The sequence below is a fragment of the Apiospora phragmitis genome (assembly GCF_038363925.1).
Source record: "Apiospora phragmitis strain CBS 135458 chromosome Unknown utg000010l:1.0-9815664.0:1.0-9183399.0, whole genome shotgun sequence".
Taxonomy (NCBI): Eukaryota; Fungi; Ascomycota; class Sordariomycetes; order Amphisphaeriales; family Apiosporaceae; genus Apiospora; species Apiospora phragmitis.
In genome coordinates this window covers 3,541,560-3,556,169 of record NW_027117409.1, presented here as the reverse complement: position 1 = coordinate 3,556,169, position 14,610 = coordinate 3,541,560, and the positions used below count along the sequence as shown (strand labels likewise).

The window sequence follows — 14,610 nt, the reverse complement described above, 5'->3', positions numbered from 1 at the left end:
ATCAGTCGAACTGCGACAGTTTGCATCAAACCAAGACTTCAGCAACTCTTGGGCCACTGATCATGTAGGAGTACCCTCCAGCCACCCCGTCACTTAAGCATTGAAGAAGACCAGCCAAGAAAAAAATGGCTGTCATAAATCCACACTACTCCAAGCTTTGCAACCAACGAAGAAAAGGCAGCGCAGCAGTTTTGGCTGGGCCAATATGAAAGCGAATGGGGCATCAAATACTGCCCCTGAAGACAAAGCCTCGCTGAGGTCGCAAACATGAAGTGAATGGATCGCAGAACCGTCATCTTTTTTAGGTCGAATGGATTTCATCAAACGCCGGCCGAAAATGCTGTCAAAGTCTGTCTACACCAGAATCATGCTATGTCGTGAATGAGCTTCTGCAGAATGGCAGGAAACTGCGCTTCGCTCCATGATTGAATAGAACTCAAAACGCAGTGGAGGTGGAGGTATATATACCAAAAATAGATGACATGTATTAACCAGTGCCGGTAGGGATGGAGCTGTTCTGTCGACCCCAGGCAGCAGGGTTCGCAGCAGGGTTCGCTTGTGAGTTCGAGTTTCGCCACTGCTGGCGTTGACCATTCTCTTGACCTTCAGGGCGATGTTGTTCAGCCGGGCCATACTGCTCAGGGTACGGTGAAGGCCCGTGATCAGGTACTCGATATCGTTGTGGAGGTGTCCCTTGGTTTGATGGGAAGGGTATTGATGGCTCCTGAACCGGGACACTTCGCTCGTTATGCCATGTGCCAGGGTCCGTATCCACTCTGGTAGCCATGGGCCTGATGTTGTCTTGTCTGTTAACAAGCTCTGCATCATAATGTCTAGGTCCACCGACTGAGCGATCCCCAATACGCTTGAGAATCTCCTTGGTGGTGATATCAGTGCTGTTGCTGAACAGTGTGGAGTCGCCCAGGATATCCATGAGTTCATCGGGGACCTGTTGGGAGGTTAGCATTGGGAAACGACTAGTAAGCTGCAGCACGGGAGGGGCCCTTACCATGCACATTTCATCATTGTATTGAATCATCTCCTCGACACAAGCGACAGCAGTCATCGGCTCATCTGAGAAACTGGGGTTCTTGGTGGTAATGTAGAGAATGTTGGGTGCCATAACACGAGCCAGATTGTGAACGTCCATCCTTGACCCGGTGTCTTCATCGACTTGGTGGAAAGTGGCAGTCCACTTCAGGAAGTTGAACAAAACTTCCAGGGAGTCCCGGTTGAGCTGAGGAAGGAGGCAGCAAATCAGATGCAAGCAATGCCGCCTCTTGTCGGCATCCTTGATCTTGGTTGCGGCAGTCCACACGCGATAGAGCTTCTGGGTCATGAGCGGATCAGGAAGTTCGCGAAGATACCGCTTCAGCAGCGCTGCAAGCTGATGAGGCGTCTCGTCATTCCAGCGGATGGCGTCACAGCCATCACGATCAACTGCATTGACCATTTCGGTCAGCTTCTTGATGTTTCCATTCTTCCGGAAGACACCTTCAACCGAGAGATCCTTATTTTTCAAGGCAGTAATTGTGTCCTCGACGATGGCTGGTATTCGGAGAGCGCCAGGGCCGACACCATCAGTCGAGTCCGCACCATCTCTTTCTGTGATGACTTCGAGTGGCACACCGAAAACACCCTTCTTCTTGACGTTTTTCTTATTTTCCTTGTTCCCGAATGCTTTCCCGAACTTGTTCCAGAATGTCGGGGGTTTCCTCGCCTCAATCAGGCTCAAGAGATCCTCGAGCGAGAACTCTGGCTCAAGCAATGGGTGCATCGAGAGCACAGCAACGTGGCGGACAATGAAATATTCCAAGCCGGAGAGCTCCGAAAAGAATTTGCCTGTGCCTCTCTGCGGCGAGGGCTCAGCCTGTAGACGAGGATCATCTCGCCCGTCAGACTGTGATCTCTGATGACCGCTACCGCCGCCGGCACCAAATACGGGGTGAGTAGCTGGCGAGCGGAACAGCTCTTGACGGCTTTGCCTATTTTGCGCTGTCTGCTTTTCCTTGGCCTGTTCCACGGCCACGATACGGGGGATGTCATCCAGAGTCAGAGCGTCCTGATGTCCGAAGTACTGCTCTGTTGAACCACCAAGTCCACCTTCCCGTTCTTCCTCTGGAATGTCTCTGCCTCGAGACATCATGTCGACCCCAGGCAGAGCCAGGTCGGATCCCTTGTCCATCAGATCCGTCCATTATCCTTGATGTTCGAGCCTTCCTAAGGCTGGAAGACAGATGTTTATCAAGACGGGTGCTTCGAAGTCGGCGCACATCGTTGAGAGTGCTCTCATAAGACGACTCTCTCTGATGCCTTTCCGATTCGCCTCCCGCAAACGACTTTGACCGCGAGTCGGAGTTCAACATGGGAGCAGCGGCGTTGTCGCTTGGCCTCTGCCCGTCGGCTGAGTTGTATTCGCCGACATTGGAGTCTTCGGGTGTATGAGGAAGAGCGCCATTGTTCCTGAGGATCTCCAGCAGTCTTGCGAGTGCGACCCTCAGCAGGAAAACATATTGCTGAAGCTTGGAGATGCGTTCGACCCGCTGTCCCATGCCGCCAGACTGTGCGTCACAGTCGGCGCAAAGGATCTTGAGATCGCGCTGAACACGTGCCTGATCCAAGAACTTGCTCAGCTCCTTGCCGCACTTTTCACAAGAAACACAAGTTGCGTGCCACCTCTTGTCTCCACTTAATGCGCACTGGTCCTCGATAGGCTTCCGACATAATGTACACTGATCCGAGTCGTTAGCGGACAGACGCGCTATGCCGTTTGTTATCTGCAGTGTGCTGTCTTCGCTCTTGGCTGTCTCAATCAGGCTGAGATCTTCGAGGAATTGGTAGAGTCCGTCGGGAGTGTGCTGTTCCCTCTCGAACTTCAGAGCTCCCTGCAAACAAATTCGAATTAACAGCTTAAGGTAATGGGCGAGGCCTGTAACGAGCGACAGCAACTCTTGGGTGACACCTAGTTTTCGAACACCAGTGTCTTGGGTTTTCGAAAGGAGAGAAAAGAAGGATACTATCTTTTTGCAGAGTAGTTTTGCTTCACGGCCATATGAGAGCCCTGTACTGGGGTCAGCTTGGGACCTCCCGGTATCCTCCTCGCAGGGGCTGGTACCTTTCAGTTCAAACTGCTTCATCGAGTCGTCCAGTCTATCCGCAGCCGTGAAGAGGACTTCGACGTGGAGAATAAACTTCTTGGCTACCATGACACCGTCAATGTAGGCCCCATTACTCACATGCAATAACATATCAGAGATGCATGCGGCCGACGACTCCTCGAACGTTGAGAGAACACTCCAAATACGATAGACCTTGTCTTCCATCTTCTCCTCTTCAACCTTGACAAGCTCGCGGCTCTCGGCTGTATCCTCGGGCTCCGGGAAAGGCTCGCCGCCGTCCTGGGCCGGAGTAAGGCGGACATTCCAAAATTTGTGTATCATGTAGCATTCGGGATGCCAATGCTGATTTTGACCATTGCGGAATATCTCGACAAACTGCTTGAGAATAGCAGTGTGACACCCATTGCACCGCTGGGCAAACTGGGTCGAGTAGTGGTAGTGGCAATATACGTTACCATCATGCTCGTAGTAGCTGTCCTGAGCGCCGAAAACAGTCGAGCATAAGGAGCAGGTGAAATGCTCGACGTGGTACTTGCGGTCCAGGGCGGTTATATAAGATCCTCGAAGTGCACCTCCGCACTGGTGACAAAGTAGCCCTAGCCTTCTGAAGTAGTCCGTCTCGCAGAGCGGATATTGGCCGCCACCTTCTTCGTCTTCAGCCGGGAAGAATTTGGATGCGACGATCTGACCGCAGTCCTGAATTGCACAGCACGTATCAGCTTCACCGTCTTGGCAATATGTCGTTCGGAGGGGGGCTTACTCTGCACTTAAAACAGTCCAAGTGAAATGTGCCGTCGAGTGCCCTTACGAACTGGCCTGTCAAAGGCTCTCCACACTTGTGGCATATCCGCATTTGCCCACTTGCTTTCCTATCGCGACCTCTTGACCTGTTTCTCTCGTTGCTCTTTCGGGAATCGCTGCCGACACTGAGGGCAGGGGAGCCGGGCGGTCGGTTCGGGGGAGCGAAGGCACCATTCTGGTACGAGGGACTCGGTGTCATGTGAAGTCGGTCCTGTCGAGCTGATAGCCGTTGTCTGTGACGGGCGGCGGAGGGTGACCGTGATTGAGGTCCCCAGCCAGACCGCCTCCGTAATCCGAGCCCATCTTGGCGACCGAGAGAGTTGCCTGTCACGTCGCCGCCACGCGATGCTTTCACGCCGGGAGTTGTGGTGGTCGTTGTCCTTTCTCAATGGCGACTATTTTAGTTGACAGAGGACAGGGCAGTCGCAGTGTCTATTGGTTACGGCAATGTGGCGGTTGGGGGTGCTGTCCCACGTCAGACCTGGGCATTGGCGGGCGACACTGTTGACTTTCCCACAACGGATAGTACAAGGTGCGACGAGGGAGGGGGGGGAGACACCGGACGGGTTGCTCTCAAGTGGCTATCGGTGTCGTGCAGCAGCGGCAGCAGCAGCAGGTTCTGGTCTCTGCATTCGGATTATTAAGTGTGTAAGTTTAGAGATGGATGACTTTGAGTGCACTGGATTGGGTTGCTAAAGTGTGCAGGCTGGTGCATTGGGGATTGGGATATTTTGGACCCTGCGACAACCCTTCTCCTCATCGAATGGGGGAAGCAAGGCCCGGGGGTGTGTGCTAGGAGGAGATGGAATAAGTTGGATGCCGCCGAGAAAGGGTGACAGGCAGAAAATAGCTGGGGCCGGCGGGCTTCACGAAATGAAATCAACCATGCAGATTGAGCCGGGAAGCGTGCAATTTGCAGTCCACACACATACCTGTCAATCGAATCAAAGAAGGTCGAGCTCGGAAAGCAGAAACAAGGAAATGGGAAGATATCGTGACCGGCAAGGGGAAACAAGGGTATCGGGTCAAAAAATCGACGTCGCGCTCCCAGGTGCTCAACTAATTGTAATAGTGTTAGGTAGGAGGTATGTACCTATGCGTAAGTAATGTAGGTCAAGTATGTACTATGCGCTATGCCCAGCGAGCCAGGTTGGGCATGTGTGCAGTACAACACAGTCGGTACAGTAGCGCTGGGCTGGTAGGTACAAAGTGCTGCGACTTTTGGGACAAAGTAGGCGTGGTAGGCGTGGTAGGCTGATTGGTAGGGGGGGCCAGAGGGGAATAAGCACCCTAGCTGGATCATTCAGGTGTAACCTTAGTACATGCTGCTGGAAATTTGAAAAGGCGGAAAGGGAACAAGTGGGTGGTGATGATGATGAATGGATGGATGATAAAAGGCCCAACCTGGACCTGGGTCCTCGAGCAATTAGATCGATGCTAGCAAGGTAATAATAATAAGGTACGGTATGTACCGCCAGAACAAGTTCAGTGCTGGTGGAATTGGCTGAACGCCGGTAGTTACCTGCCCAGCCTGCCCTCCTACAGCCGACTACATGTAGGTAATAAACAGGACCATCAATCAATGGTGAGGTCTCCATCCAGTCGCTGTACTGGACGGTACGGTACGGGTGCGTTTTAGTGCGGATTGGGGCGGCGCCAGGGGGTGGAATGAATGAACGATGCTCCTTGCCCATTAAGGCACACTAGCCTGGAAGCCAACGAGGGAGCTTCCAACATGGAAGCAGCCCAGGAACCTTGTGTGTGGGTGGAGGCCCATGGCAGTTAGTGTGCTCCAACAAGCAGAGATGAAGCAGGAGATGCGACTCGAGTACGAGACGGCGGGGGGGGAAGGGGAGGGGGGAACAAACAAAGAACGAGATCAGTCGTGGCGGAATATTGTTAACGGGTATGTGTGTTTATACTTAATATATGAGCATTCTTCTTTCATCAGTCTTGTCACGACCAGCTCGATCTACTTTGGGGTCTTCACTCCAATTGTTTCGATGCTTTCTGGTCGCATACAGTCGAGTCGAGTCTGCTTGTCCAGACCATCAAATTCATGTCGATCCGAAAGTCACGTGGCTGCCAATTTCACTATGGCATTGCTCTAAACATCAATGCACACAAGTTGGTACTTGGTTCGCGAGATAGTATGGCCGTGCAATTAAAGGCTGCACGCGTTTTCACAAGCTAACCAACTCACGTAGCCAGCCAGCTACGTTTTTTTATTGTTGTTATTGTTGTTATGTATCCCTGAGGAAGTCTCCCAAGATCGACGTCTTGAATCGAGTGCCCAGAGGTTGGTGACCTATGAAATAGTCCTATACAGATCTCACCGCCGCATCCCTACAGGGGCTATTAAGAATATCCGACTGGAGCATTCACAGCCAGCATTGACTTAAGTGGGGGCCATCCAGCCCAATATCTGCATGCATACAGCCTACAGCCTACATATGTAAGATTCTGTACCTGAACTGAAGTCAATGGTTTGGAAGGTGAGCAAGCGACTTTGTTGCTCTGCGTACATGCTTGCTACACTCGTTCTTATGCATACTTAACTTGGAACTCATATCCTATGCCCACCTAATTGCAAAACCATATCACATTGGGGGGAGAGAAGCAAGGCCCCTACTTGTACTACCGCCAAGAGTATACACTCTCTTCTTCCGAAGCCAAGGCTTCCTGCTCCTCCACAAGCGCGCTAGACCAACGTGCCGGGGCTGGCATGAGTGGTAACAGTCTTTCCAAACCTCCAGGTCTAGAAAGACCAATTTCAACACTGTATGAACTTTCCAGTACCGCTCGCTGCATCCTTTCGCTGATATCCCATTATGTATGTTTCGAGGCTGAACTAGCGCAAGCAATGCATTATGGTGGCTTCACCGTTGACCGCCAATCATCATAGAGTTGAGTTGGGTGGTGGTTGTCTGACGAACTATGTATGCAGCAACCTATTTAAAGTGCCAGGCAGACGATGAAGGTCTCTCTACCATGGTTTCTCATACCCCATGGGCGGCCAGAAGGGCATTCGCGACGTGATGAATTCGATATCGAATAGGCTCTGAGGGATTAGAGCTTATCAGGCCAGAATTGACCCGTAGGTACGCACATACGGTAGATAAGAACTTTAATAACGTTCCTCAACTAGAGACATTTGGGGGGTGTATGCTGGTGCATTGATGTATCACTTATGTATGTAGCTGCATGGCGTACGTACCCGGAGTTGCTGCCAAATACCTAACGCCCATCAAATAAATCAATGCCTTTGCCTCGTCTCGTCCCTCCCCTGCCCCACCAAAAGGCCCAAGGTAAGGAATTCCGTCAACAACCCCGCAATGATGGACTGATAACTGAAGGAGAGCTATCCGTTCCGACTCTCAATACAGAAAATAGCCCCGCGTTACATGTATCAGTCTTCTCAATGGCAGATACAGAAACAGCAGATGCTCCCAGCGAGCCCCAGGGACGCCATGTAACTTATTGCGGCGGTAAGCAAGATACTTTCCTTTCCCAGCATTACATGAATTTCTCGTCGGAAGACGTGGTTGGAGGCTAACGATTGGTGATGGTACGATGAACTGCAGTCTGTACTCTTCCCCCAGAGGTATGTCGCAAGCAACAACAGGACGCTTCGTGTCCTACCTATACCATTCCCCCAAAGTCGAAACACGGACTTAACTGATAGGACTTTGAATAGTACTGTGAATATGGAGGCACCGCCAAGAAATGCCAGGACTGGCTGCAGAAGGCCCATCCGTCTATGTACGAGAAGATATGGTCGCCAGGTATGTCCATCCATCCTGCTTTGCGCAACCCACGGCGCTCAGCAACCAGTACTTTTTCTAATGCGTGGTTCCTTCCTCCTTCTACAGAAGCACTAGAAGCCGCCACGGCGAACCTCTCCGTCGCGGCCCAGGAGCGCGCCGCCAAGGACGCGAAGAAGAAGGCGGCCCAGGCCGAGAAGGCCGAGCAGAAGCAGGCGGATAAGATGGCTAACAGCGTCATCACGATCAAGCGGGTGGAGCGAAACAAGCGGAAGTACGTGACGGCCGTCTCCGGGCTGGAAGCGTTCGGGCTCGAGCTTAAGAAGGTGGCCAAGGAGTTCGGCAAAAAGTTCGCTACGGGCTCATCCGTCACCAAGCTACCCAGCGGCGGCGAAGAGATTGTCGTTCAGGGCGATGTCAGCGACGAGATCGAGCAGTTCCTGTTGGAGAAGTACAAGGATATACCCGAGGACAACATCGAGCTCGTTGATGACAAGAAGAAGAAGTCAAGTGCTGCCGCTTGAGAGGCAAGCCCAGACAAGGGATGGATTGGATCCGAAAGTTGCGTTTCGTATCATGTATGCACGCAGCGGCACATGTAGCTTAGGATAGCGAGGCAGACCGCTCAAATAAACATCAACCGATCACCCAGAAGACCAACTGGGCACCATCTTATTGTAGCAACTCCATAGTGATGTAACCTAACCCAAAACTCCGTGATCCGCAAGAACGCCACCCCAATCCGTCATGAATCTCATCTCCACGAGCCATATTCCTGCTTTACAAGCGCCGTTGACTCCAGATATCTCAAGCTCGTTTTCGCAGTGTCCTACCAGTGCCAGTCGTACTTGCAGGTGCTGCTGTTGCTTTAGAGGCTGGTACTTTTTTGGAAGTGGCCGACTTTATCGTCCCCATGACTGTGCGTTTGGCCGGCGGTGGAGGCTTGGTAGCGTTTGCTCGGGATGCGGTGCTCTTCTTGACAACCGTAGCTGTACTCGCTTCACTCGACTCGCTGGTTCCGCTGACCTTCCGCCTTCCACGGGTGGAGGCCGTAGTTGCTGCGGCGGGCAACGGGGGCTTCCTTGATCGAGTAGCCGTGCTGGCAGCGCCTCCACTCGTGGCCGGTGCAGCAGCTTTCCGTGATGCGGCTGCTGCGCGCGATCCCTTGGCCTTTTCGACCATGCTCGACAGGATGTTGGATGACGGTTTAGACGCGATGCTCTTGGATGGAGAGGGGGGTCGCCCTATCATAGACTTAACAGGCGAGGTCGGACGCTCGACGACCCGCGGCGCAACACGCGCATTGGTTGATGTGGGCGATAGGACGTGACTAGGCTGGACGGATGCCTCGGCTGCAACAGCGCCGACGCGCGATTTCTTCTTAGGGATTCCGATCGGTTCGGCGGAGTTTTCTTTGTCGTAGACGCTTGCCATCTCGTCACTATAGACGATTAGTAAACTTCCGACATGGCAGCCCATTCAAGAACGTCGCCTTCCTACCTCAAACGTTTATGAGGACGTCTGGTATGAGCCTTATTTGTAGACACAGGCTTCCGGGGAATAGGCTTGGGCGACGTGCCGTCCTTGGCTGGTACTGGTGGAGGTCGAGTAACATACTGAGAGCGAGCTGTACGCGATGGCTGCGGTTCTGAGTGCTTAGCAAAGAGTTCGCCCATCTTGGCTCTCCGGAGCGAAGTAGGAATGCGATTAACACGCATCTCCACTCGAGATCGCAACTGCTGCGCCTGGACATTGTACTGGGCTCTCAACCTTCGAGCGCGTTCGGTGACTAGGATAACGGGTTAGACGCGTCGTTCTACCCATGGCTCTTTATGGGAGGGGATTCATACTCTCTAGTTGCAAGTTGTCGATCAGAGCCTGCTTCTGAGCCAGTGAGAGGCCTACTTTTCTCCTCTTGATCGGGCTTCTCTGTGGAGTGCTTGTTGGCGACGTCGACGACTTGCGCTTTCTTGGTTGCACGGGCGCCATGTTGTATGTTGCCTCCGGGCTCGACAGGCGTATGTATATTCGACGAAATTGGTACGGCGAAACGTGTTACAGTGAAGGATGTCGAATTGCTTTGATTACAGGTTGTCGTGCTTCGCGCTGCTCTGGTAAGTGTACGTGTGTTTGGTGGGCGAGTTTTGACGTCTCGAACGGGTTTGGTGAAGCTGCAGGCAATGTGCAGTAGTATAGTGCCGTATGGGGACTCCAGATCAGTGGACGAATGTTGCTGAAAGTAAACAAAGTGCCCAGCGGGTTTTAGCGGTACATTCTACATACGGAGTAACTACAAGCTCTTTCAGGGCGTGCAGGGGGGCTTTGTGGCCCGTGCTTCACCAAAAAGAGCACTGAGCCGACATCCACTCAGCATCCCGCGTTCGCTCATTGGGTTGGATTGGATTGCGCAGGCCTAAGGCTACCTCAGCTACGTACGTGCCTATGCCACTACTGACGTTTATTAAGCTCCTCGGACCTTAAGCCAGCCAGCTGGACTCCATTATCGTCAGCCTTCTCCAGATCCCAACACAGATTACCTCCCAAACACATCTCACGAACTCGGATCCTGTCCTTCACCCAACCCCCTCAAGCTCAAGGAAATACCCCGTTCTAAAGAAGTCAACTCCCAGTTGACAAACCGACCGCCAAGATGCCTTTGGAAGCGGTCATGATCGTTGTCGACAACAGCGAGAGCTCCAGAAATGGCGACTACCAACCAAACCGATTCGATGCCCAGGCCGACGCCATTAACATCATCTTCGAGAACATCACTCAGTCCAATCCCGAATCGTCAGTCGGTCTTATGAGCATGGGCGGCAAAGGCCCAGAGGTCCTGTCGACGCTCACGACGGAACGAGGCAAGCTCCTGGAGGGCCTGCACCGGACAAGAAAGAAGATCTCGGGCACCTCGCACCTCGCGACGGGCATCCAGATCGCCAGTGTACGTCCACACATGAAATCATTTCACCAGTTGTTCAGATATCAATGATTGTCCGCTAACCCCCACCACAGCTAGCCCTGAAGCATCGTCAGAACAAGTCCCAGCGCCAACGCATTATCGCCTTCGTCTGCTCTCCAGTTACCGATGAGGAGAAGGCGCTTGTTTCGCTAGCAAAGAAGATGAAGAAGAGCAACCTGGACATCGATTTCGTGCTATTCGGGGACCTGGACAATGACACGGTCCAGAAGAAGCTGGAGGCATTCAACAACGTGCTCAAGAGCCCCGACAGCTCGCATCTCGTTGTGGTCCCCCCGAGCGGCCGGCTGCTCAGCGATCAGCTGATATCGTCTCCGATCCTCCTCGGGGAGGGCGCTGTAGGTGCCGGAGGCGCTGGTGGCGCCGAGTCCGGCGGCGGCAGCGACTTTGGCGGGTTCGACTTTGACCCCACTGATGACCCCGAGTTGGCCCTGGCTCTGCGTATGAGTATGGAGGAAGAGAACGCCAGACAAGCACGGCAAACCCAAGCGGATGGAGACGGAGCCAAGTCAAACTTGGAGGGCATCAAGGAGGAAGACGAGCGACAACCTCTGTTGAACGAGGATGGCGAAGCGAGTGGCAGCGGATCTTCTGGCAAGAAGGACACCAAGAAGGATGGTGATGATAAGATGGACACCTCATAGATGACCTTGAGCTTCCATGTTCACGTGCTGCTTTGTATCTGTACAATACGGAATAGACTAAAGAGAAACTGGTCATGACAGCGGAGAGGTCTTTATTCTCTACGAACAGTTCTCTTTATACTAACAAAAATCCATTGCATACAAGTAAACACCTAACGCCGTCCCATGCAGACAGAATCGTGAAGAGTCTGTTCCTTGTAAGCCACCTGCACCTTCGCCTAGCAAAACCATGGTATGTTCATGATCAATTCATGACCCAGACCCATTTGAGTACCTGGCTTGTGCTTGCGTGCCTTAAACTGAGTATGTATCACTCCTCATAAGTGCATCCATCTCCTGGTTGCCGACGTATCATCGGCCCCGTCCAAACACCGATGGTTCACAGCCTCGACGGGCGTTCATCAACGAGAATTATTAATCTCCCGGATGTACGAGTTGAGCTTGCGGTCGAACATGTCGCAGCGCACAGGCATCTCGAGCTGGTAGAAGGGGTTCTTCATGACGTAGTCGGCGTACAGCTCGTAGACCTTCCGCATAGCGACGTCGACGTTGGCCTGCATGGTGTCGGTGAACAGCAGGAACTTGGTGCCCGTCTGCGTGTTGAAGCACTGCAGCCGGAAGTTCTCCGTCTCCATCACCTCGAGCCCCGAGGGGGGCTCCGGCCGGCTGGGTAAGGGCCCTCCTTGGCCTCCTCCCGAGGACGTGCCGCCAATGCTGCCGCTGGAGGAGTGGTGGTGCTGCTGCTGCTGGGCGTAGTAATGTGCAGCCTGGTGTTCCCGCAAGGGGTTCAGGCGCGCCGTGATGGCGTGGACACTGTTTGCGACGTCTCAGCATACGCTTTCTTCTCTAGAGCTGGCACAAGAGAGACGGAAGGGGGCTCAATGGGGGAGAGAGACCAACCCATGAAAGGTACCCGCCAGAACCAGATAGTCATTCGAATTGAGCTGATTAAGCCCCTCCCCGAAAGTCCGATTATATATCAGACCTCCGGCCTTGTTGATGATGAGAAGTGCAATGACAGCCCTAGAAATCATGTGAATATCCTCAGTATCCGACCATATCGGGGTTGGGGAGGTGCGCTTACATCTTTGTGTGGAATATCTGTCCCAGGACCTATGACTAGGCCGCGTAAAAGCAAATGAGAGTCGAGGTCTCAAGGCCTTCTCATGTTGGTCTCCCAATGCGACAAGACTGGCTTTTTGTTTCCTTCCTGTTCTATTCACATACAACGCTTTTGGCCCGTATGCTCGCCGTCAACCTCCGATTCGACGTGACGTGGTGGTGTACCTAAGGAAGCCTTGCAATTGCCTGCCACTGGTAGCCGGATCTCCACCGAAGTTTCTCCGGCACGCCTGATTCGGGCTTTTTCTGCCAATAAGACCGCCTCAGGCTGTCAGGCTTGCTTTCCGACAGGGACCCATCCCACCTTCCCGACACTGTACTGTACAGTACTTGGGTACGTCTCAGGGAGCTCTCCCCAGCTTTAGCGTCCGAACATCCAAGGTCCTTTGGTCTGCCAGAGCCGCATCCGGGCAACCTTCGAGCCTTCCAGAACAAGATAACCTTACCAACCCAAGGCCTTGCTGCTGCCATCACGACTTCCCTGTCACGCCACCCAAATACAAAGCTCTCGCAGCTCCAGTTTTTCCCTCGGGCTCTTTATCCTTGCGCGACTTCATTTTTAGCAAAAGCAACCTATTATCGCGAACCGACCGCCCATTATCGCTATCTGTCTATTGCACCAGTCCCTATCGAACGAGGGAGAGAGAAAGGGAAAGGGAAGGGTTGCTAGACGAGAGTTTCGACATACCGACCGATCACAACGACCATGTCTGCCAACCAACAGACTTCACGTACTAAGCCTGTCCCGGCGGGCAACGAGGAGGCATCGTCCGAGCTCCATCTAGGCGAATTCCAGGACGTCGACACGTTGTCGCTGTCGGAGGCTTCGCTCCTGCTCAACGCCATTTCGGAAAGCAGGCGCAAGGGCAAGGGCGAGGCGCACGAGACTGAGTACGTCCAAGTCCCCCCAATTCTAGCATTCAGAACCGTGAAGAAAAGCAGGAAAATCTGCGTGTTCACCCAGAGGAGTGAGGGAGAGATTGTGCTCACGGCGCATGTTTGTGTGGGAGTCTTGTGTTTTTGTTTGGCCTATTCTAGTAGCTGACACACGACTGCGTTTACTACCAACAGGATGCTGAGCAAGACGATTGACTACCTGGATGCCTTCTCGCGCTTCAAGAACAAGGAGAATGTCGAGGCGGTGGAACGACTCTTGGGCGCCTACCCTCAATTCCACAAGTTTGAGCGCGCACAGCTTGGTATGTTCACCCACAGCAGCAGGCCTCCATACACACGCACTCGGTCTCTCTGTGTGATGACAGCTAACACTCCGCGCTTGTGTAGGGTCGCTATGCTGCGACAATGCCGAGGAAGCCAAGACGCTCATCCCGTCACTCCAGGACAAGATCAGCGACAATGAGCTTGACGACCTGCTGAACGAAGTCGGCAAGTTCATGAATCAATAGGAGGGTCATAAACCGACCGACAAGGAATCGTCCAGTATGAAAAATAGGGGCTTAGCAGGTTAAAGTTGCTTCCTTTTTGAGTTTTCTGTTTTGGCCGTTGTGTTTGTCGTTCTCGTTATCACAGAAACTGGCGTTATTCCCTCTTCACGAGTTTCTCCCCATCATTATTACTAGAATTGCATAAAGACCAAAGGACATCACGATCCGGTTGGTCTGAGCTGAGGAGACCAGAGACGATTACATTCTGTATTTTGCATGGAAATGGCGTAGGATAGGTTTCGATTTCAGATGGCCTCGTCGCCGTCTTAGGCAACACAGATAACATGCATCATTGTTGTTTGAAGGTGCTTTTTTTTGTTAATGGCGGTCGATCGCGGGTTCTATGATATACATTTGGGGCCGCTCCCCCTTTTCTTCTTTCAGATGACCAAAGGCAAAAGCGATACTCAATCCAACCCAGAAATGGCACAGATTGCCATCCAGACAGTTCCAAACAGCACTGGAGATTGGGTTCTATAGAAGCTCAGTATTACTTATACTCTCAGTGAATTCTGAATGTTAGGCAAATTGCACTTTAATGTCTACATGGTCTTGCCATGTATGAACTACTTAGTATGTTTCTTGGTCCATACCATTGACTGCACGACATCAAATCCAGGGGTTTTCAGGGGTATCTAGGGATCGAGCAAGTAGGGAAATCGCATTTGTTTCCACCGAGATTCTCCAGAAAACCCAGCTCGCTGACGGTTGGTTGCGTTACATGCAATCCATGTGGCT

The 14,610-nt window shown here is 52.6% G+C and overlaps 6 protein-coding genes across 6 annotated transcripts; 3 read left to right on the top strand and 3 right to left on the bottom strand.

Annotated features, from left to right (window-relative positions):
• Positions 1-487: 487 nt before the first annotated feature.
• PG994_010879 (rho-type GTPase-activating protein 1) lies at positions 488-4,119 on the bottom strand (the record flags this gene model as incomplete). Its single annotated transcript, XM_066862288.1, has 4 exons — positions 488-949; positions 1,010-2,176; positions 2,274-3,815; positions 3,880-4,119. 4 exons carry the CDS (start codon positions 4,117-4,119, stop codon positions 488-490), a joined length of 3,411 nt encoding a protein of 1,136 aa, XP_066711398.1.
• A 3,187-nt stretch (positions 4,120-7,306) lies between these two features.
• PG994_010878 (uncharacterized protein) lies at positions 7,307-8,208 on the top strand (the record flags this gene model as incomplete). Its single annotated transcript, XM_066862287.1, has 3 exons — positions 7,307-7,408; positions 7,505-7,524; positions 7,618-8,208. Exons 1-3 carry the CDS (start codon positions 7,342-7,344, stop codon positions 8,206-8,208), a joined length of 678 nt encoding a protein of 225 aa, XP_066711397.1. The 5' UTR covers positions 7,307-7,341.
• Positions 8,209-8,491: 283 nt separating this feature from the next.
• Positions 8,492-9,673, bottom strand: PG994_010877 (uncharacterized protein; the record flags this gene model as incomplete). The annotated part of the gene is made up of 3 exons (XM_066862286.1): positions 8,492-9,125; positions 9,185-9,473; positions 9,535-9,673. The coding sequence occupies 3 exons, from the start codon at positions 9,671-9,673 to the stop codon at positions 8,492-8,494; spliced, it is 1,062 nt and encodes a 353-aa protein (XP_066711396.1).
• A 661-nt stretch (positions 9,674-10,334) lies between these two features.
• PG994_010876 (26S proteasome non-ATPase regulatory subunit 4) lies at positions 10,335-11,305 on the top strand (the record flags this gene model as incomplete). Its single annotated transcript, XM_066862285.1, has 2 exons — positions 10,335-10,625; positions 10,697-11,305. 2 exons carry the CDS (start codon positions 10,335-10,337, stop codon positions 11,303-11,305), a joined length of 900 nt encoding a protein of 299 aa, XP_066711395.1.
• A 401-nt stretch (positions 11,306-11,706) lies between these two features.
• Positions 11,707-12,209, bottom strand: PG994_010875 (uncharacterized protein; the record flags this gene model as incomplete). The annotated part of the gene is made up of 2 exons (XM_066862284.1): positions 11,707-12,118; positions 12,202-12,209. 2 exons carry the CDS (start codon positions 12,207-12,209, stop codon positions 11,707-11,709), a joined length of 420 nt encoding a protein of 139 aa, XP_066711394.1.
• Positions 12,210-13,133: 924 nt separating this feature from the next.
• Positions 13,134-13,833, top strand: PG994_010874 (DNA-directed RNA polymerase II subunit rpb4; the record flags this gene model as incomplete). Its single annotated transcript, XM_066862283.1, has 3 exons — positions 13,134-13,318; positions 13,499-13,626; positions 13,712-13,833. 3 exons carry the CDS (start codon positions 13,134-13,136, stop codon positions 13,831-13,833), a joined length of 435 nt encoding a protein of 144 aa, XP_066711393.1.
• Positions 13,834-14,610: the final 777 nt, after the last annotated feature.